Source organism: Dermacentor andersoni, chromosome 2 (genome assembly GCF_023375885.2).
Source record: "Dermacentor andersoni chromosome 2, qqDerAnde1_hic_scaffold, whole genome shotgun sequence".
Taxonomy (NCBI): Eukaryota; Metazoa; Arthropoda; class Arachnida; order Ixodida; family Ixodidae; genus Dermacentor; species Dermacentor andersoni.
In genome coordinates, this window is record NC_092815.1 from 240016458 (window position 1) to 240033333 (window position 16876).

Consider the following 16876-nt stretch of genomic DNA (forward strand, 5'->3'; position numbering starts at 1 on the left):
AACGGTTAACTTCTTTTATTATTCGCTTTTGCTTGCAGTTTAGTTGTTGCCTTGGCTCTCTCCCTTAGTAGATCGCTTCATTTCTCAACTCCTTGCGATTTTTTGTTTCCAGTTGCCAATTTCGCACGAAAAGTGCTATACAATTAGGGAAAAACAGACGAGGTAACGGGCCACAGTCATCTTGCTTATGGGTTTAAGGGTTATTGCAGGGTTTCATGATGGACGCTCTTGCACATTATTTCATTTCCCACCTTATCTAACCCATATCACGTGTATATGTTTCCGGGCATCTGCCAGCGTCGCGGCGAGCCGTAACTCGAGGAAATAATGAAGCAAAGGGAAAAGTTAAACGCAATTGGCGTTTTCTCCGGCCGCAACTCGTTCCATGAGAGTACAGACCAGCTGAGTAACAGCCGCATCCCTCTCCTGGTCCCAGGATCAGCCTAAACAAAGAAGGTTCCCAGTTGAAAAAGACAACAGGAATTCTTGTCGCAACTACAGAAATTTCTGTCGCGACTACAGAAATTTCTGTTGTACAACAGAAGTTCCTGATGTTTCTGTAGTTGCGACAGACATTCCTGACGTTACGACAGAAATTCGGATGTCGCAACAGAAACATTCTGTCGCGAAGACCAAGAGTTCTGAAGTCGAAACAGAAACGTTCTGTCGCGTCAAGAAGAGTTCTGAAGTCGTTACAACAGCTTTCTACCGTGACAGGGATTCTGACATTACGACAGAAATTCTGTCGTCGCAATAGAAAGATTCTGTCGCGAAGACGAAGAGTTCTGAAGTCGCAACAGAAACTTTCGGTCACGACAACAAGAGTTCTGTAGTCACAACAGCTTTCTATTGTGACAGCGATTCTGACGTTACGACAGAAATTCTGTCGTCGCAAGAGAAAGATTCTGTCGCGACGACGAAGAGTTCTGAAGTCGCAACAAAAACGTTCTGTCGTGACAAGAATTCTGTAGTCACAACAGCTTTCTGTCGTGACAGCGACTGACTTTACGACAGCAATTCTGACGTCGCAAAAGAAACACTCGGTCACGACGGCCGAGAGTTCTGTAGTCGCAACAGAAACGTTCTGTCGCGACCAGAAGAGTGTATGAAGTCGCAACAACAGTTTTTTATCGCAACAGCGATTATGACGTCGCAACAGGAACTCTCTGTCGGGACTACATAGAAATGTGCTACTTTTTGTCGCAGCGACATAAGTTCTAACGCCTCGACAGAAGCGCGTTCCGTCGCGACGCTTTAAAATTGTATGTCAGTTTCGCCTTGGTGGTGTACACTGTACTTTTTTCTTGCACGGTATTCAATCGTGCTTCTCTGAAGCTGGCAATGATGATAGCGCCGACACCGGTATTGAAGTCGACATGGCCAATTGTTATAATTGTGCCTTACGACGAGGCACTAGCAACGCCATACTGGCCTCTTCAAAATCATACCATCTGCGGGAATGGCTGCGTATCCGTTTTACTTTATTTGGTAAGATGTGGCACACAGGCCTGTGAACTTAAATGGGCCATTACACTGACACATTAATTAATTTCCCAGAAATATTGCATAAGCTTTTGCGAAGCGAAAAGGAAGTCTTAGGTTGTTCCTCAAAGTTGCGTGAAAAGCTGTTTCGCTCTGGTCTCATTATTCTTGTACAGCGCTACGGTGAGAAACCAGTATGCTGTCAGAAAGAACACTCATCCACGAATGTTTATGTAGCTATTTTGCATTGAACACACGAATTATGTGCGCGCTCAAAAGTGTAAAGAACGAGAGACAACTGTCGAAATTAGCAGTAACAGCCCCAACAGTCACCGTTGTCTATTTCTGAATGTCTTATTTAATATGGACATCGTACATCAATATTGATGTTCTAGCACTCCACGATGTACCTGTAGATGGTAACAACACTTTTGCCCTTCTAGAGATGCGGCAGAGGACGCGGTGGAGTGATAGCGGATCTTGGCTCTTAAAATGCAAATGTAAACATCAGCGCATCGTACTATTGAGTTGGCCAAAATGTACACCCGAAATACATGTGAGGACCATGGTCAGACAACTGTCTTATATGTAACAAGGAAGAAACTGTCGAACATATTTTTCTTGACTGCCACGATGCCCGCTTTCTTTGGGACATCCTGTAAAGAACATTAAAAAAGGAGCTTCCTATCACTGCGTTCGGAATAAGGTGTTTGCCATGTGCTGAACCTGACGGTGTGCCGGTGGACATGTTGATGCTATTGTCTATGCAAAGTGTGTGGCGAACTCGTATGGCTGTACGCAATGCTGATGTTGATGCAAGGTCAGCAATGCATTATTTTACTGAGAACGTTAATTATACAAGCGAAGTGTTGAAACTGCTGAGTGATCCGCCAAATTGGCTTTCAGTGTTGGACAGTTTGGCTTCGATGAAGCCATTTTAACATGACACGTCAGTCTTAGTAACGACTAGACGTTTTAACATTCGGTTTTATTTGACAATATTTGTATGTACTTGCCAAGCCGGTAATAAAGAAAAAAAAAAAAGAAAAAAAAGAGGAGTGGTGCAGTGGTAAGATGCCGGGCTCGGAATCGCGAGGTCGCAAGTTCGAGTCCTCGACGGGAACGTTTTATTTTTTTATTTTTTTTACTTTTATTTTTTCCTTTATTGTACTGACAAATTTACATAGCCTTAAGGAGGTCTCTATCAATTTTTAATTAAATATTTATGAAAAACTACAGAACTTTCTACTACAGGACGTCACACTACAGACAACAGAACTACAGAACTACAGACAATAGAACTACAGACAATAGAACTACAGGCAACAGAACTACAGGCAACAGAACTACAGAAACAACGTCCCAAAATACGACAGACTGAAATTTCCTGTTGTGTTTTTCAACTGGGTTGAACTAACAAAAGCAACAGCTATGCGCGTGACGGTTGAATAGATGGTGACAACTGAACGCATCTCGAGTTAATCGCACGGGTGCGGAATCTATTAGAAAACTGTCCACATTACAAGAGATGCCGATAAATACCGCCATCTAAAAGGAGTGAAAAAGGCAGCATAATGCTGACCGATGAACAGCTGCCGAGTATCAACATTGATCTGGCGGCGCTTTAGGAATGTGCTAGGGGTGGTGGCGTAGGTGGGGAGGGGGGGGGGGGTATGCCACTTGATTTCGGGGGGGGCCCGGGCCCCCCCGGGCCCCCCCCTGGGTACGTGCCTGCATACATCGACCATACGAGCCTTTTTCAAATGTACACCTGCCCCTCCCACCTTTTCTATTGTCACCCTCCTATTTGTTCTTCCTTTTTTTTTTTCTTCCCTTCTTTTTATTCTTTAACCCTTTGAGGGTCAATGACGTAAATATACAGCGCCGCAAACAAGTAAAAAAATGGTTGATGCCGTATATTTACGGCGCCGCCTGTACGTTTAAAAAGCACGCCAATTTCCTAACTTTTTCTTTTCTGTCATGTGCTGCCAGTATGTGGGAATACAGGGAATTTTTTTCGCACGCCTCCCTTTCTCGGTTTTCATTGCATGGTTTGTTTTGGCGCTAGTTTGCTCCCGCGCATCTATATACTACCACTCCAAATTGGTGCGCGCGCGGGTGGGCGGCGGTTTGGGTTTTGTTCCGCAGGCGGTTTCAGATTCTTGCGCTTGCAAAACTGATGGCTATCTCGTTACTAATTGCTCAAAGGGCTACCGCTCGTTTTTCACTCGTTTAGTGCTCACAGGGGTGCGCGTAGGAAGGATGCTGCCATGCATGCGTTTCCGTTGCTTTTTTTTTTTTTTGACACTCGCGAAAACTAATTGCCTCTGGTTGGCGATAAGATGAAGATTAGCAGAAGTTTGTCACATGTTGTGCTTTTTTGACAGGCACACAACCACAGTTTCTTTTAGTGTGCGCACCTACTCAGTTCGATTATGCCATGGATACACATATTAGATATCAGTGTAAGAGAAGGAACATTTGAGTCTTGCAAAATATTCTCGTGTGTGCATTATGTGTATAAGTATGCATAAAATCTTTCGTTCTTATAAGTTTATTTTCTTTTTTATTGTTGTTATTCATGAATGAAGAGTACATATATACCAACACAAAATATTTTTTTCTCACTTTACAGTCACCCTAGAAAACTTGCGGTAAATTTTTTTCGAAATAAGTCCCAAGAAGAATTGGAATCTGCAATAAAAAAAAACGACCATGGGCGAAAAAAAATCATATCGATCATATCAAATCAAATCAATCGCATATGGCGAAAAAAAATCGACCGTCAAAGGGTTAAAGACCCTCACCTGCACTTTTCGGAGTCCCAGACACCAGAATACCTTTCTCGGCACCTCAGCCACACAGGGTCATGCCACTTCAGTATACTGCTGTGACGAAGCCTACGCCAAACTCCTGAGGCTAACATTCCTTGAAAAACAAAGCCATTGCCTTCCAACTCCCCATAATTACCTTCTGCACTGCAGCTATGCTACTCAAGCCATTCTTTCAACCCATGCCTTCTTGTTACTCGTGCACTGACCGGCTCTTCTAGCACCACAAACACATGCTGCCTATGACACCTACGGCTCCTGTTCAGTACTCTGAAGGCTCCCTCACCTGTCACTCCCCCAGCGCCTTTTTCTTTTCTGCCGCCTTCCCACACTCCCACTTTTGTCCCCTCGTCATAGAAACTACGCCTAGAGATGTCAAGCAACAGCGCACATAATCTTTTCTGTCTCTCCTTTTACAGCCAGCCACTACCAATGACTGCACTTAACGACATTGTACTAAACTGTTAAAACTAACCTGCAGAGGATGACAAAGCCACCTTTGACAAAGATAGGTACACCTATCGAAACCTTTGCCAGCGTGTCTGAGGCTCTTTATCCCTCTTTATAACCTTTATACCACAGGTCAATATGTCTTGGAATTTCAAAATGTATTTTACTGGTATTTTCTGGTCTCGTTTCCTGTTCTTGACACAGTGACCTCTCAAAAATTAACACAAAATGTTTGCAAAAAAATGAAATAAATTATTGACATATAGTACTGCACACAGCTGGCTTCAAGTCACACCAAAACTTTATTGAGCAATAACTTCTGATTAAACTGAAGGGGACATTGTCTGGACATAAGGCTGGGCAAGGGGTCCAACGAAGCTAATCCTAATGCAACAAGTCAATTTCAGGCACCTGCTGCAAGGTTTCAGCAATGTGCACAGTGCACTGACACATACAAGAAGAAATAAAACAGAAAATGCCTATCAAAGAACATGGCAGGTGAGTCATAAACGTCAGCATTCAGTATAGACAGAAAGCATGCAAACACAGCCCACCGTGTCATCTTCAGCTGAGCTGTAGTGCTCCTCACTGCCGCTGCTGTTGCCAGACTCACCCTGCAGAGAAAGGGAAGCTAGCAGTCAGTAACAACATCTGCAACACCGTCATCACAACACAGTTCTAGAAGAGTGCACAGACTTTTCCTTAAATTTTCAGCTGTTTTCGCAGTGCACATTGATGCAATACTTTGCAGACACGAGGACCACAGCATGATATATGCACTGCAATTTTTTGTTTGCAATGCCAAAGTCTGGTGAAGAAGCTTTAGCTCAGCAGTTCCTATCTAAATGCATGGTGAAGAGGGAAAGTGCTTTGCTTAGCTCCCACTGCACCGACTTCAATGGGGTTTGCTGAACTTAAAAGGAAACAGTAAAACCTACCAAATTTTGCAAGAAAATATTTGATTTAGGTCAACTTTTCCTTCGGACAAAAATTTCCATAATTAGAGAATTCCAGAAAAGGAATGAAGCATCAAGTTTATAACTCTAACAAAGCAATAAAACATGGCATGACATTTCTGAAAGCTGCATCTATTGGAACACCTAAAGCCTGCAAAATTGATACCCTATAAAATGCTCTGGATTATATTAAGCATTTATCAACAGAACTTTTCAAGAATTTCTGTAAACCTACTAGGTTTGTTAAGCTCTAGACTAATGCACGTTTTTCCACTTTATATGACCTAAAAAAATACACTTTAAAAGATTGTAACATCTATTTTCAGTGTAGAGCTAATGAGTTGTGACCATTGGGCCTACAATTTGATCAAAATTGATTTTCAAATTTTTTTTAGAAAGTTTAATACCATTGCTCTCAATAGACAGTGGAGTCTTGCTTTGCCCTTTTAACTCAACAAATCTCATTCAAATGAGCTAGGTAGTTGTGCAATGAGTGCATTTCTTCACTTCACAAGCATTTGAATAGGCCAACTGGAATTGACCCTTGGGTAAAGTGTCTTCCTAATATCACATATCACAGCATAACCCTTTGATTGCCACGCCTATATAAATTAATTTGAGTGACAGTTTTTCTTACGCAATCTTATACATTTCTGTTGGAATTCTACTAGCATCATCATGCACCCTTTGATATGACAATTGAACTTCAAGTATTTGTCAGTTTGACAATTCCTGGCAGACTGGGAAGTCTGAAAAAATAAGACTTCGACTGGGGGTATCATCAAGATTATCCTCTGGTGCTCCAAGCATTTCACCAATAAAAAGGTTCAAAATAAGCGCTTTAGTCAAATCGGTAAGATAATTTTTAAGTTACAGCAGCAACAAAGACACAGAAGCTTCTCTCGGGCTGTCATTTTTCTGACCAGACGTATAGCCTGTTTCAACGATGTCTCAAACGGTAGACACTCATGAGCACATGTTTGGATAATTAGGTTCGATTGAAATTAAGTGCCACTTATTCCCCCCTTCCCTTCCCCCCTCCCATCGTGGGTTGGTTTTATCCAACAGCGCTTCAACAGGGTATGCCCAAATTATTACAAGTAACCCTTCCCATCGTGTAGGGTTTTCGCTCACACAAGAGCATGTGGTCAATTACAGAAAGACCTTTGGCCGAAACTTGACTAGCAGTCTAATCTCTTGTATTTTGAACACCTGTGCAGGAACTCTTATTCATTACTGTACAATATTGTGCACCATTCCACATTATTATACAGCACTTTACTGGAACTGAACAATGCATGTGGAAGCTCCAATGCCACTTGAACGCATACTAGAACACAGTGCTTGCCCAGAAAAGCAGATTGACCAAAATAATCCCAACACACACGAAACAAAATAATCAGAGAAAGCTTCTGCATGCTCCCCGACCTGACAACCATAGCTTTGCAACCCTAAAGAATGCCGTAAAAAATGAACAAGTGCCTGTCAAATGAGTAGAAACAAATGCTCCCTATACAACAGGAGCTTACCAGTTTTCACATTTGCAAAGCTATTGCTTTCCCACTTAGCATGGGCATCAATATGGGTATAATTAACGCCAACAAATCCTCATAGTTTCTTGTGATACGACTTACAAAAACTGGAAACCAGAAACCAGATGCATGTTTTATGAATTTCTGTTATCACTATCAGTACTTAAACTAAAAATAGCAAATTATTACTTTCATTCATGTTCTTTGAAGTGCTTCTTTAAAGTTTCACATAAGAATTCTAAAAAATTGTCTGAGAAATTATTACTGTGATACATCCATGCAATACACCAGTGACCAGGCTATAATTTTATGTATAACCGTATATGTTGCGACTACTACATCTTGAAGTATAATGTTAAAGCATAAAACCACCAAAATTGAGAGCACATTTCTTTCAGTACCGAAAGAGTTAAAGGGACACTACCAAGAGAAAGTTATCCAAGATTATTTGACTGCATATCCGAAGTGAAAATACGACAGTCCTATTGTGAGCAATAGCCTGGCAAATCACTAGGGGCCCCAAAAGTGAGAGACTGATGGTAACATCACTTTAGCACTACTGTGCCTGCTAACCTGTGAACCTTAAAATGCATACCAATCTCACAGACAGGACGAAGAAAGAAGGGGGTGAATAGCGCAAACTTTTTTTTTAAAGCTTACTTTGAGCCCATGCCTTTTGACAGATACATAAGCACTATAATAATGATTTACCTTTAGACGTAGCACACAAGTAGCAGCAAACTAGGAACAGCACAAACTGGCCAGCAACACAAACCGTAAAATACCGTGGAAGCACCCACCCAACTTTCACTGAAAATTAAATTAATCTAGATATGGGTGCTAGTCTGAATGAAGCAGTAAAAACCAAGAAGGCAGTCAAGAAAAAATTTCCGAGGCAGGGCTACGGTGGCTACGGAATCGAAGAAAGCATGTTTATTTTCAAATGGTAAATGATGGGGTCATCATCACTAAACTCAGCGGCTCCTTGAGCCGGTATTAGTGATCTGTATGCTGCTTTACCCCACAATGTTGTTAGTACAAGTCACTGGACTGTCCATTCTAACCATAATCTGGTCCCTGTTACAGGTGCTGTTTGCTGTGTAGTCAAAGCGTGTCCTCAAAGTTGCAATTCTTGGGCAAAAGGCATGAACAACTTCCTTGCAGGCAGCAGGGGCCTCCTGACTGTTGTTGGTGAAAACGCTAATTGTCACTTCGAATAGCTTCTTCCACTGGCTGACACATATGCTTGAGCCCTTGAAGTCTTGCCTAGTGCTGGTGCAAGGGGGTGGGCACTTAAATACAATTTTCAGAATTCTGAAGTTTTGGAAATGTTAATACTGGGCACTTGTGCAAAACTGGGCGCTTCTACAGTATTTTACAGTAGCCTTTAGATCATGACTTTCTCAGTGACTTTGCTGCTGCCCATTTTGCCTGCTTCAGGAACTAGTCTATACAAACTTGCACATTCAAAGCAAGTGGTGACCTTTCTTCATCCAAAGACTTTAAAGAGAGGTTTGGAGACCGATGAGCAAAAATGTTTTCATGAAAAGAACTCTTATTTCATAAAACTTCACCCAACATTAACAAAATCATAAAACTTCCCCAAATTTATAAACCATGCATATAAAAAATGCTTGCTCAGAATCCCCAATGTGCCGGCAGTTCTGTACATACTTTACGTAAATATACACCATACTTGGAATACTTAGCTTTTAAGTGGCTTTAAATTAGGTTTAATTCTTATGCAATAATATTGTAACAGTACGACCATTAGCACAGCAATGTTTTGGTATAATTTGTACCAATGAAACTCATAACACTGGACACAGACAGTATTTTCAAGGTGTCTTGGCCCCTCGAAAAAGGTGGTGATGCCCATTCCTGGCATACAACAGCACTTCACACAGCACCACTTTTCTCTCAAGGTAACTGTAGGAACCTCTGCAAATATTGCCTTCACCTGATTATTCTGGTGGGCTTTATGCAGACTCTACTGCTATGCTCTGAACTAAATCCATCCCAGAAATATTGCCCGACTTCAGGTGCACTGCATGCTGAAAAACCCCTGATCTACTGTCACAAACTATACGGCAAACTTCAACCTCTTACAAGGTTTCCTAAAGAAAAAAAAAACATGCTGTGCATTAGGGAAGGCTAAGGAAAAAGTGAGGCTATGTGCAAAGACAAAGAATAAACTGATACTGGAAAGGATGGTGACTGTGCTGTTGGACCTGTGCTTTGCCTTTATTATAATCTGCACTCGGCCTCAGTTACTTCGATATGTTCGAACTTGCCCAATAATGGACAATATTGAAGGGAGAGCAGGTGCAAACCCACAGAGGAACAAACAAAATGGACAGGACGTATCATTCTTCCATGTGCTGTCCTAGCTTGCACTAAATCAGTGTACAGTATATTTATTCACAAGACTCAAATCCCGAGTTCAACGACAAAGCAAAGTTACGCATTAAAGAAAAACAAAGTGCTTATCAACCAATGTTGGGCATCATATATGTGCTCTCTGGAGGGTCTCGGCTAGAGAGACGAACAAGAGAACATTTGCTTTTAGACATCAAGAGTACACTAACATTCTCGGACATCAGCGTTCACTAAACTTAGCATCACAAGTTGGCAGCTAGACGTAATTATATTTATTCAATCGTGTCATTATTTCTCATTATTGGCGGCGCCTCCAGGACGCCAAGGTTCTGACTGGTGTTGTGTAAGTTCTGGTGTTGTGTTGTGGTTCTGCATTAAACACTTCGTATGCAACAATATATATATATATATATATATATATATATATATATATATATATATATACACAGTGAACTCGCACTTGAGTGAACTTCAAGGGACCGAAGGAAATAGTTCACTTAACAGAATATTCACTTGACCAACATAAGACATGGCATACAGAGTCAAAAGTTTGAAGTGAATTCATGGAGCAAACGACATGTCATCCATGGTGTTAGTAATGTGTGAAAATGAACTTGTACATATCAACAACTACAAGGTTCATAACAGTTATAATGCTGCCTTCGCGTGCACACGCGGAACCGACGAGACTGGAAAGAAAGAGACGACGACCATGCCACGACTAGCCAGTCGGAAAAAACACACCACGTGGTGTGACTGATTGCCGCTTTGCTTTGGCGGCATTGTAAGCGCCAGCGATGTTACTTTGTTCATGGCCTCCGAGACTACATGCTTGCTCCTTTTGTGCGGGTGATCTCGGAGGCCATGCCTCGTTGCTCTTCGTTTTCCGCGCCGCCGCTTTGCCCCAGGGGCACTGTAGCGCCAGCGACGTTTGATTGCCGCTGGAGCGGTGGTTTGATGTGGGCGGGCATCGGTTGCGCCTGCAGTGCAGGGTGCAAAACTTCGTAAAAAAAAAGTCTTGGTCCTCTGAGCGAGTTCCTTAAACTGAAATACTGACTGTTCCGAAATTCGTTTAAGTGAAACATTTTTGCATAGGATCTATAAGAAAACTGCCAGGGATTTTTAAAAAGTTCGTTATTCTGAAATATTCGATAAACCGACGTTCGTACAACTGAGAGTTTACTGTATATATATTTCTTGCACTTGAGGAACCTTCGTGTGACCTCGAGGAATTGAGCGCTGAAATGACAGTGTTATATGAGTATATACAAGACTTTATAGTAGGAGTCAGTACAATTTCACAGCCCGAGTCCTCTCGGTGGTGTAATCATCCTTCACCTAATTGTGACATACTTGGCTATCCCTAGTACTGCTTGCCTTTCGAGTGAAACTGCAGCCTCTCTCTCTTTTTCTGTGAGTCTGAGCATAAGTGCTGCTGCTCATGAGCGCTGTTTAGTCTGATTTCGAGCGAATCCGGCTTGGCCTCATTTCGGTTACTTCATTCATTTATTCATTTATACTGTCAGCCCTCTTAGGGCTATTACAGGAGTTTAGAATAAAAACAACAAAAAGAAACAGAATGCGACTGAGCTACAAGCTTTGACTCGCAAAGCTTGTCTTAGAATGAAAAAGACGTATGAAATACAACATACATGGGAAAGTAATAAAGAAACCATTCACAACTGAGTGAATTGTACAGGGTGTCACAACTATCATGCACAAAGACTTTAAAGAATAGCATTTGTGCTACCCGAAGAAATCCTAGTGCTTATTGTTTCCAGTACAGTGGAGTAGCCACCAGTAATTATTTCGTTACTGAGATTTAATGTGGTAATTGCAATTATCTAACTCGAGAAGTGCTGCCCTAATTTTCAGTGTCAACGACACCTTTGTAGGCACCCAAAATGAGATCTAACTGCGGTTTTCAGAGACGTACTAAAATGGCGTACAATTTTTCCGACTGGCAAAGAAACCTCACAAGTATGAAAAATACCACGTGAGTACACTCACACCCACACCATAAGGAAGCGCCCTCAAATAAGCTGATTGAAAGCAGCTTCACTGCCTGTCGCAAACCCAAAAAGACAGCCCTTCACCTTGATAATGGTACGGAAGGAGCCCCAGCAACAAGTTTCGCGGCTTCGCAGCTGTTCCTTCCTCTAATTTTTACGTCACACTTAATATCAGTCTCTCAAGGCCAACTGATGACACTGATAACAAAAGCCCCTTGATAACAAGGTTGAAGCGCCACTCTGACCACTCACGAAATGTGAAAAGCAATGGAATAGGCATGGAGTGTTTCAAAATCCCGGCTTTGCTCGCACCGTATCGAAAGAGTGCATATGAAGCTATATCTTGTGCCAGAAACTTGCTTCAGACCAAAGCCAAATAAAAGTGACCATATTTTTTTTCATTAAAATGTATACGTGCTGCAAAAACAGGTTCGTGTCAAAAAATAAAAGTGAAATAAAGAGACCGGGAAGCGACCAACGTGTAGAGAATAGGCAAAACCAATGTGTTCAAGAATTAAATACACCACTCATAAATGAGCCGAATTGGCAATCAAGATGTCTTCTTAAAAAAGAAAAGATCAGACTTCAGTGTGCCCTTATTAGTATCTATGAATTCGCAAGCTTCGTTGAACACCAGCCTAGAGGACGTGTTCGAATATGTCTTTTTGCAGCTGCGCAGTACTGTGTCCGTTTTATCATATCTTCAGTCGCTTTCTTGATGACCGACGCCGGAATTCTACGGCAGACATGCATTATCCTTGTCTTGAGCTAATCTGACGTCCATTTCAATCATGTAAGCATGATCTTTCACATACCCTCAAAAAATTTAATCGAGTGGAGAGAGGTCACGTGAACTAGCCAGCCAATTTACAGACCTGTGCCTTCCAATCTGTTGTGCATGAAAAGTCGCATCCAGCTAGTTTCGCGCTCAGCTGCTGCTGTGTGTGGGTGCCCCATCTTGCTGGTACCACAGAAGTGGAAGACGTGACAGCAGGACTTCACTGAGAAACTCGTACACTACTCCTTGAAGGATTCCGTTCATGTAACGCTGTCCAGTCAGCGCGTGATCGAAGAAGATGGGACCGATTATAGCACTGTCGTAAATTCCTAACCACACATTGAGCGACCACTGGTACTGGTGCCGATTGCGCTTTATAGGCTCCCTGCAATGGTCAGGCGGCGCGGCGATCGGCTCAGCCGTCAGCGCCACCGTGTCAGTTGCGCGAAACACCGAGGCGGCCGCTGTTGCGGAGGCATGCTTTTGCGGCGCTCGTTTGAAACCTTTCGGACGTTCTAAATTGCGGTTTTAATGCAATCGAAAACGTCGAGGCCCATTTTGGACCACCGACGCTTGAGAAAGGACGTAAAATCTTTTACTACAACCACGTAAACCGTGTCAAAGAAGTAAACAGCACGGACATCACAGTGAGGCGCTTAAATTAAATTGTGGTGTTTTAGGTGCCAAAACCACGATCTCATTAGGAGGCACGCCGTGGTGGGTGACTCCGGAATAATTTGACCGCTTGGGGTTCGTTAAAGTGGACCTAATTTAATTACACGGGTGTTTTGGTATTTCGTCCCCATCGAAATTCCGCCGCCGTGGCCGGGATTTATTCCCGCGACCTCGCGCTCGGCAGCCCAACACCGCAGCCACTAAGCAACCACCGCAGGTCGCGAAGTATTTGTCACAACAAAGTAAGTATGCTTACGACGTCAATCTCGAAGTGCGTTAACAAATCATTACTTTATGCCACTAAAGTGAGCAAATACGGCCGTGGACGTCTTTGAACTGTCATTTGTCGCTTCCTTACTTGGAGCGTGCCTTGCCCCTCACATTGTATAGGTTTTGGCGAATTGGCAGGTAAGTGCTTTGTTCTCCGTTGACGAAGTGCCTCGAGCATATTCTGGTATTGTCGTTCGGGCTCGACTGTGAGAGGGCATTACCGCTGAAGCATCATAGAGAGCAATCAGCTAAGACTAAACAACGTGAAGACAGAACAAACATGCGCTTGTGTGCGCGAGGGAAATGCTAATTTTAAGATACTCGACGTGTTCTGCAGTGTACTCCAACCTTAGTTCTGTTGTTCTAAGCGCGAGAAAACATCGGCACGAATGAGCTCGGTTCCAGCATTCGCGTTTTGATCTTGGCGCAGGAAGAAGCACAGCGCATACAAGCGCTTACGAAGCTAGATTTGACACCTAACAACTACTGCAAGTTTGTTTTGAAGCAAGACGAGCTAAACAACTATCAAAACTGATTTACAGCAGCCGGAATCAGTTCACGCATTTTTATGCAGTTGACGCTTTATTGTGTATTTTTACAGATGCCGCTGCTGGCTCATTTTCATTTCTTTTTCTTGTTTTTGCACTTCCGTCTTAGTTCGTTTAACAGAAATTCGCAAGACCGACACGAACCGCGACGATCCACTTCAGCCGCCGGGTTGCTTCCCCCGGTTTTAAAGGGAAGCGGTACAATTTGATGCCGACATCCCCTTCGCGGTTGTGACATTTCTTAACGCAGCAGTATCTGCGCTTGTTCTTTTTGTACACACTTCTCACGAAGAAGCTGCCAAGAGGCCGCGGGGAATTCATTGGAAAATTGGAAAAGCAGGCTTGCAGGCGGGCCTGAGCGCACCACGGACAATGGTGAAATGACGGTGAATGCCTACATACGGGTGCTCACCGCCGCTGCCAGGTGGCGCGACATGTACAGGCAAACTGCATTGCAGGGTGCCCATACCCAGTGTGGATTGGGGTCTTTCCAACAGTGTGCATTATGTAAATTCACCTACGCGTTCCTGCAAAAATTGGCTTCTGTGCACATGATGATGCTCAAAATGTCCGTTGACTTATCGGCTTTTGAGAGGGCCCAATACGAAAAATAAAGACAATTAACAGGTCCCCATCTTCAACGCATTGGTTAAGGTGGTACGGGTGAAAGGCCGTTATTTAGAATCCTCCAAAGTGATGATTTGGAAATCGGTCCCTGGGCGACCATGTCCCACACGCTACCATGAGGATTTGATGTCATAAAAGCTATAAACATCCATATGTAGGCTAGGACTCAAAGATAGAGTCTTCCGCCACCGTTTATTGAAGCTGCCGGTTTGTCACAGGTTTTCATAAGTTCTGATGATAGCCGATGCATTTGGTGTACTGCCACACTTCCATGACTGATTATTTATATATATATATATATATATTTGCAGTCTTCCTCTTGTTGCCATTTGCAGATCCCAAGGCAAGGATCATGTTTACCTTCTACTCAAAGAAAGGCATGGCCACTGGGACGGAACGAAACGCACCTTTAAACCTCTGCACTGACGTTGTTGATCCGATTTTGTGGTGACAGTTTTTGTGGCAAAAAGAAACATCCGTGCACTTTATCTACGCTAAGACAACAGCCCTCACAGCTTGTTTCCAACTAACACCAAACACGACGTGTTACTTCGGCGGGGGCGCGGCAGATAAGGCCCTCCCTCCCCCCCCCCCACCCCCCCCCCCCCCCCGTAGTCGGCGCGTATAGGTGGTCGCATCAAAAATTGGCTCGCGGACTGCCGACCTTATACACCCCTGGCAGGCGCAGGCCACAGCGAGTCCCAACCAACGGACCAGTACGGGTTCTAGCTTTGATGTCCCCGTTGCCGCTTTGGTGTCCTGGAGACGCCACCAATAATGCGAAATAATGACACGTTGTTACAACTAGTAAAAAACACGATTGACTAAATATAATTACGTCCAGCCGCCAACTTGTGACGCAAACTTCAGCACTACGGGGCCCCACGACTTCTGCAACACCAGTCGCAACTTTGCCACCATATGTCCCAACCCGTTTTTAAAGGTGCGAAAGTTCCGAACAGCATCACGTACTAACGCTCTGTCACAATTCGCGAGTGGTGCTGCAGTGTGTCATAGTCAAAGGAGGGAAAATACGAGTGCACAGAATGTCGCTCTTCGCCAGCGCAAGTACAGGACAAAGGGGCAAACTGCAGTTTCCGACTTCACGTAAGGGCGGTTAAAGAGAGACAAAATGTTGTTGACCCATATAATTTCCCGCTATCTAGACGAGCGTAAATTAGGCTCTGCTTACCATAGAACGCTACCAGAATGCCTACGCTGTGCTTCGAGTTACCACACACAGGTTGTCACGGCATCAACATGTGCAAGAAAAACTTCTGATGTTTGAAAACGCGCTGCTACCAGTTACGCAACCACACGCGCGCTTGATAATCAAGTTTGGCGCTACTTCACCACCTAACGAGTCCTCTGGGGAAAACAAGGCATGTCACATAAGAAATATTTTTCTCATACTGCAAAAGTAAAGTAATAAAAAACACTCTATTACTATTATTACGCACTAATTGATAATGCCAGTCGCACCGGTTTTTACCGTAGAGTTTCTCACTATATTACCTAGAGGGAAATCTGGCGCTGCTGCACTGTGGTATGTATGGGAATGCCACGAGACGTTCATTTGAGTTGATAGATCGCCAGCCGTTTGTGCGCAGGCGCCAGTAAGAGAGGGCACGAGAAAGAAAGTCTGGGGGCTTTTGCTCCTTGAATATATGACTCTGCCTAGGCACTACGCGCGTTGTATTCGTTTGTCCCCAGACATGCCGGCATGGGCGTCTTGCGCTGGAATTTGAGGTATAGTAGCGGCGCCTAATGGCAGCGCGCGAAACGTTATCTGGGTAGTACCAGCTGTAGCGAAGGGCGTTTCTAGCCCGAGTTTTGCGTCGATTCGCGCTTTCTCTTTATTTATTTTTTGCCCTGTTGCGAGTGAGAAAAAGCTCGTCACTTCTCACAGACCATGGCGTCCACGCTGCGAGTTCGCCGCAGCCTACAGTTAAACGAAAACGGACTCTACGTGAGACGTAATGCTGGAAGCAGAAGGAATCGGCGACGCCGATCCGAAGAGACGTAGCTCATGAGCTGCAGCCTCGAAAAAGCGTCACCATCGTTACTGCTGCGTCGTGGGCTGCCATGAACAAGAAGCCTCAGATTTTACCGTTTTCCTTCAAGGCCTCACGAAGCGGAGCGTCGGGCACCCTGGAGCTGCAGTTCGTCGCGCTGGTTAAGCGAAACTTCGCGCCATGCTGACTGCTTCGCCTGTCTTGAAGCTTGCTTATCTGTGTTCTAAAATTCGGTATTGTACACTTACAGTCCCGACGGCAGACCGACATAGCAGCAGGCATGACTGGTGATCGATTCACGATTCAAAACCGTTGAGCACG

The 16876-nt window shown here is 43.8% G+C and overlaps 1 protein-coding gene across 1 annotated transcript in view; it reads right to left on the reverse strand.

Annotated features, from left to right (window-relative positions):
- LOC126539897 (uncharacterized) overlaps positions 1–15888 on the reverse strand; it is a 145595-nt gene extending 129707 nt beyond the window's left edge. The window contains exons 1-2 of the mRNA XM_050186710.2: positions 15733–15888; positions 5318–5377 (exon numbers count right to left, since the gene is read on the reverse strand). Of these exons, the coding sequence (XP_050042667.1) occupies positions 5318–5377; positions 15733–15735 (63 nt within the window). The 5' untranslated portion in view covers positions 15736–15888. The remainder of the gene's footprint in view (positions 1–5317; positions 5378–15732) is intronic.
- Between the last annotated feature and the right edge of the window lie 988 nt (positions 15889–16876).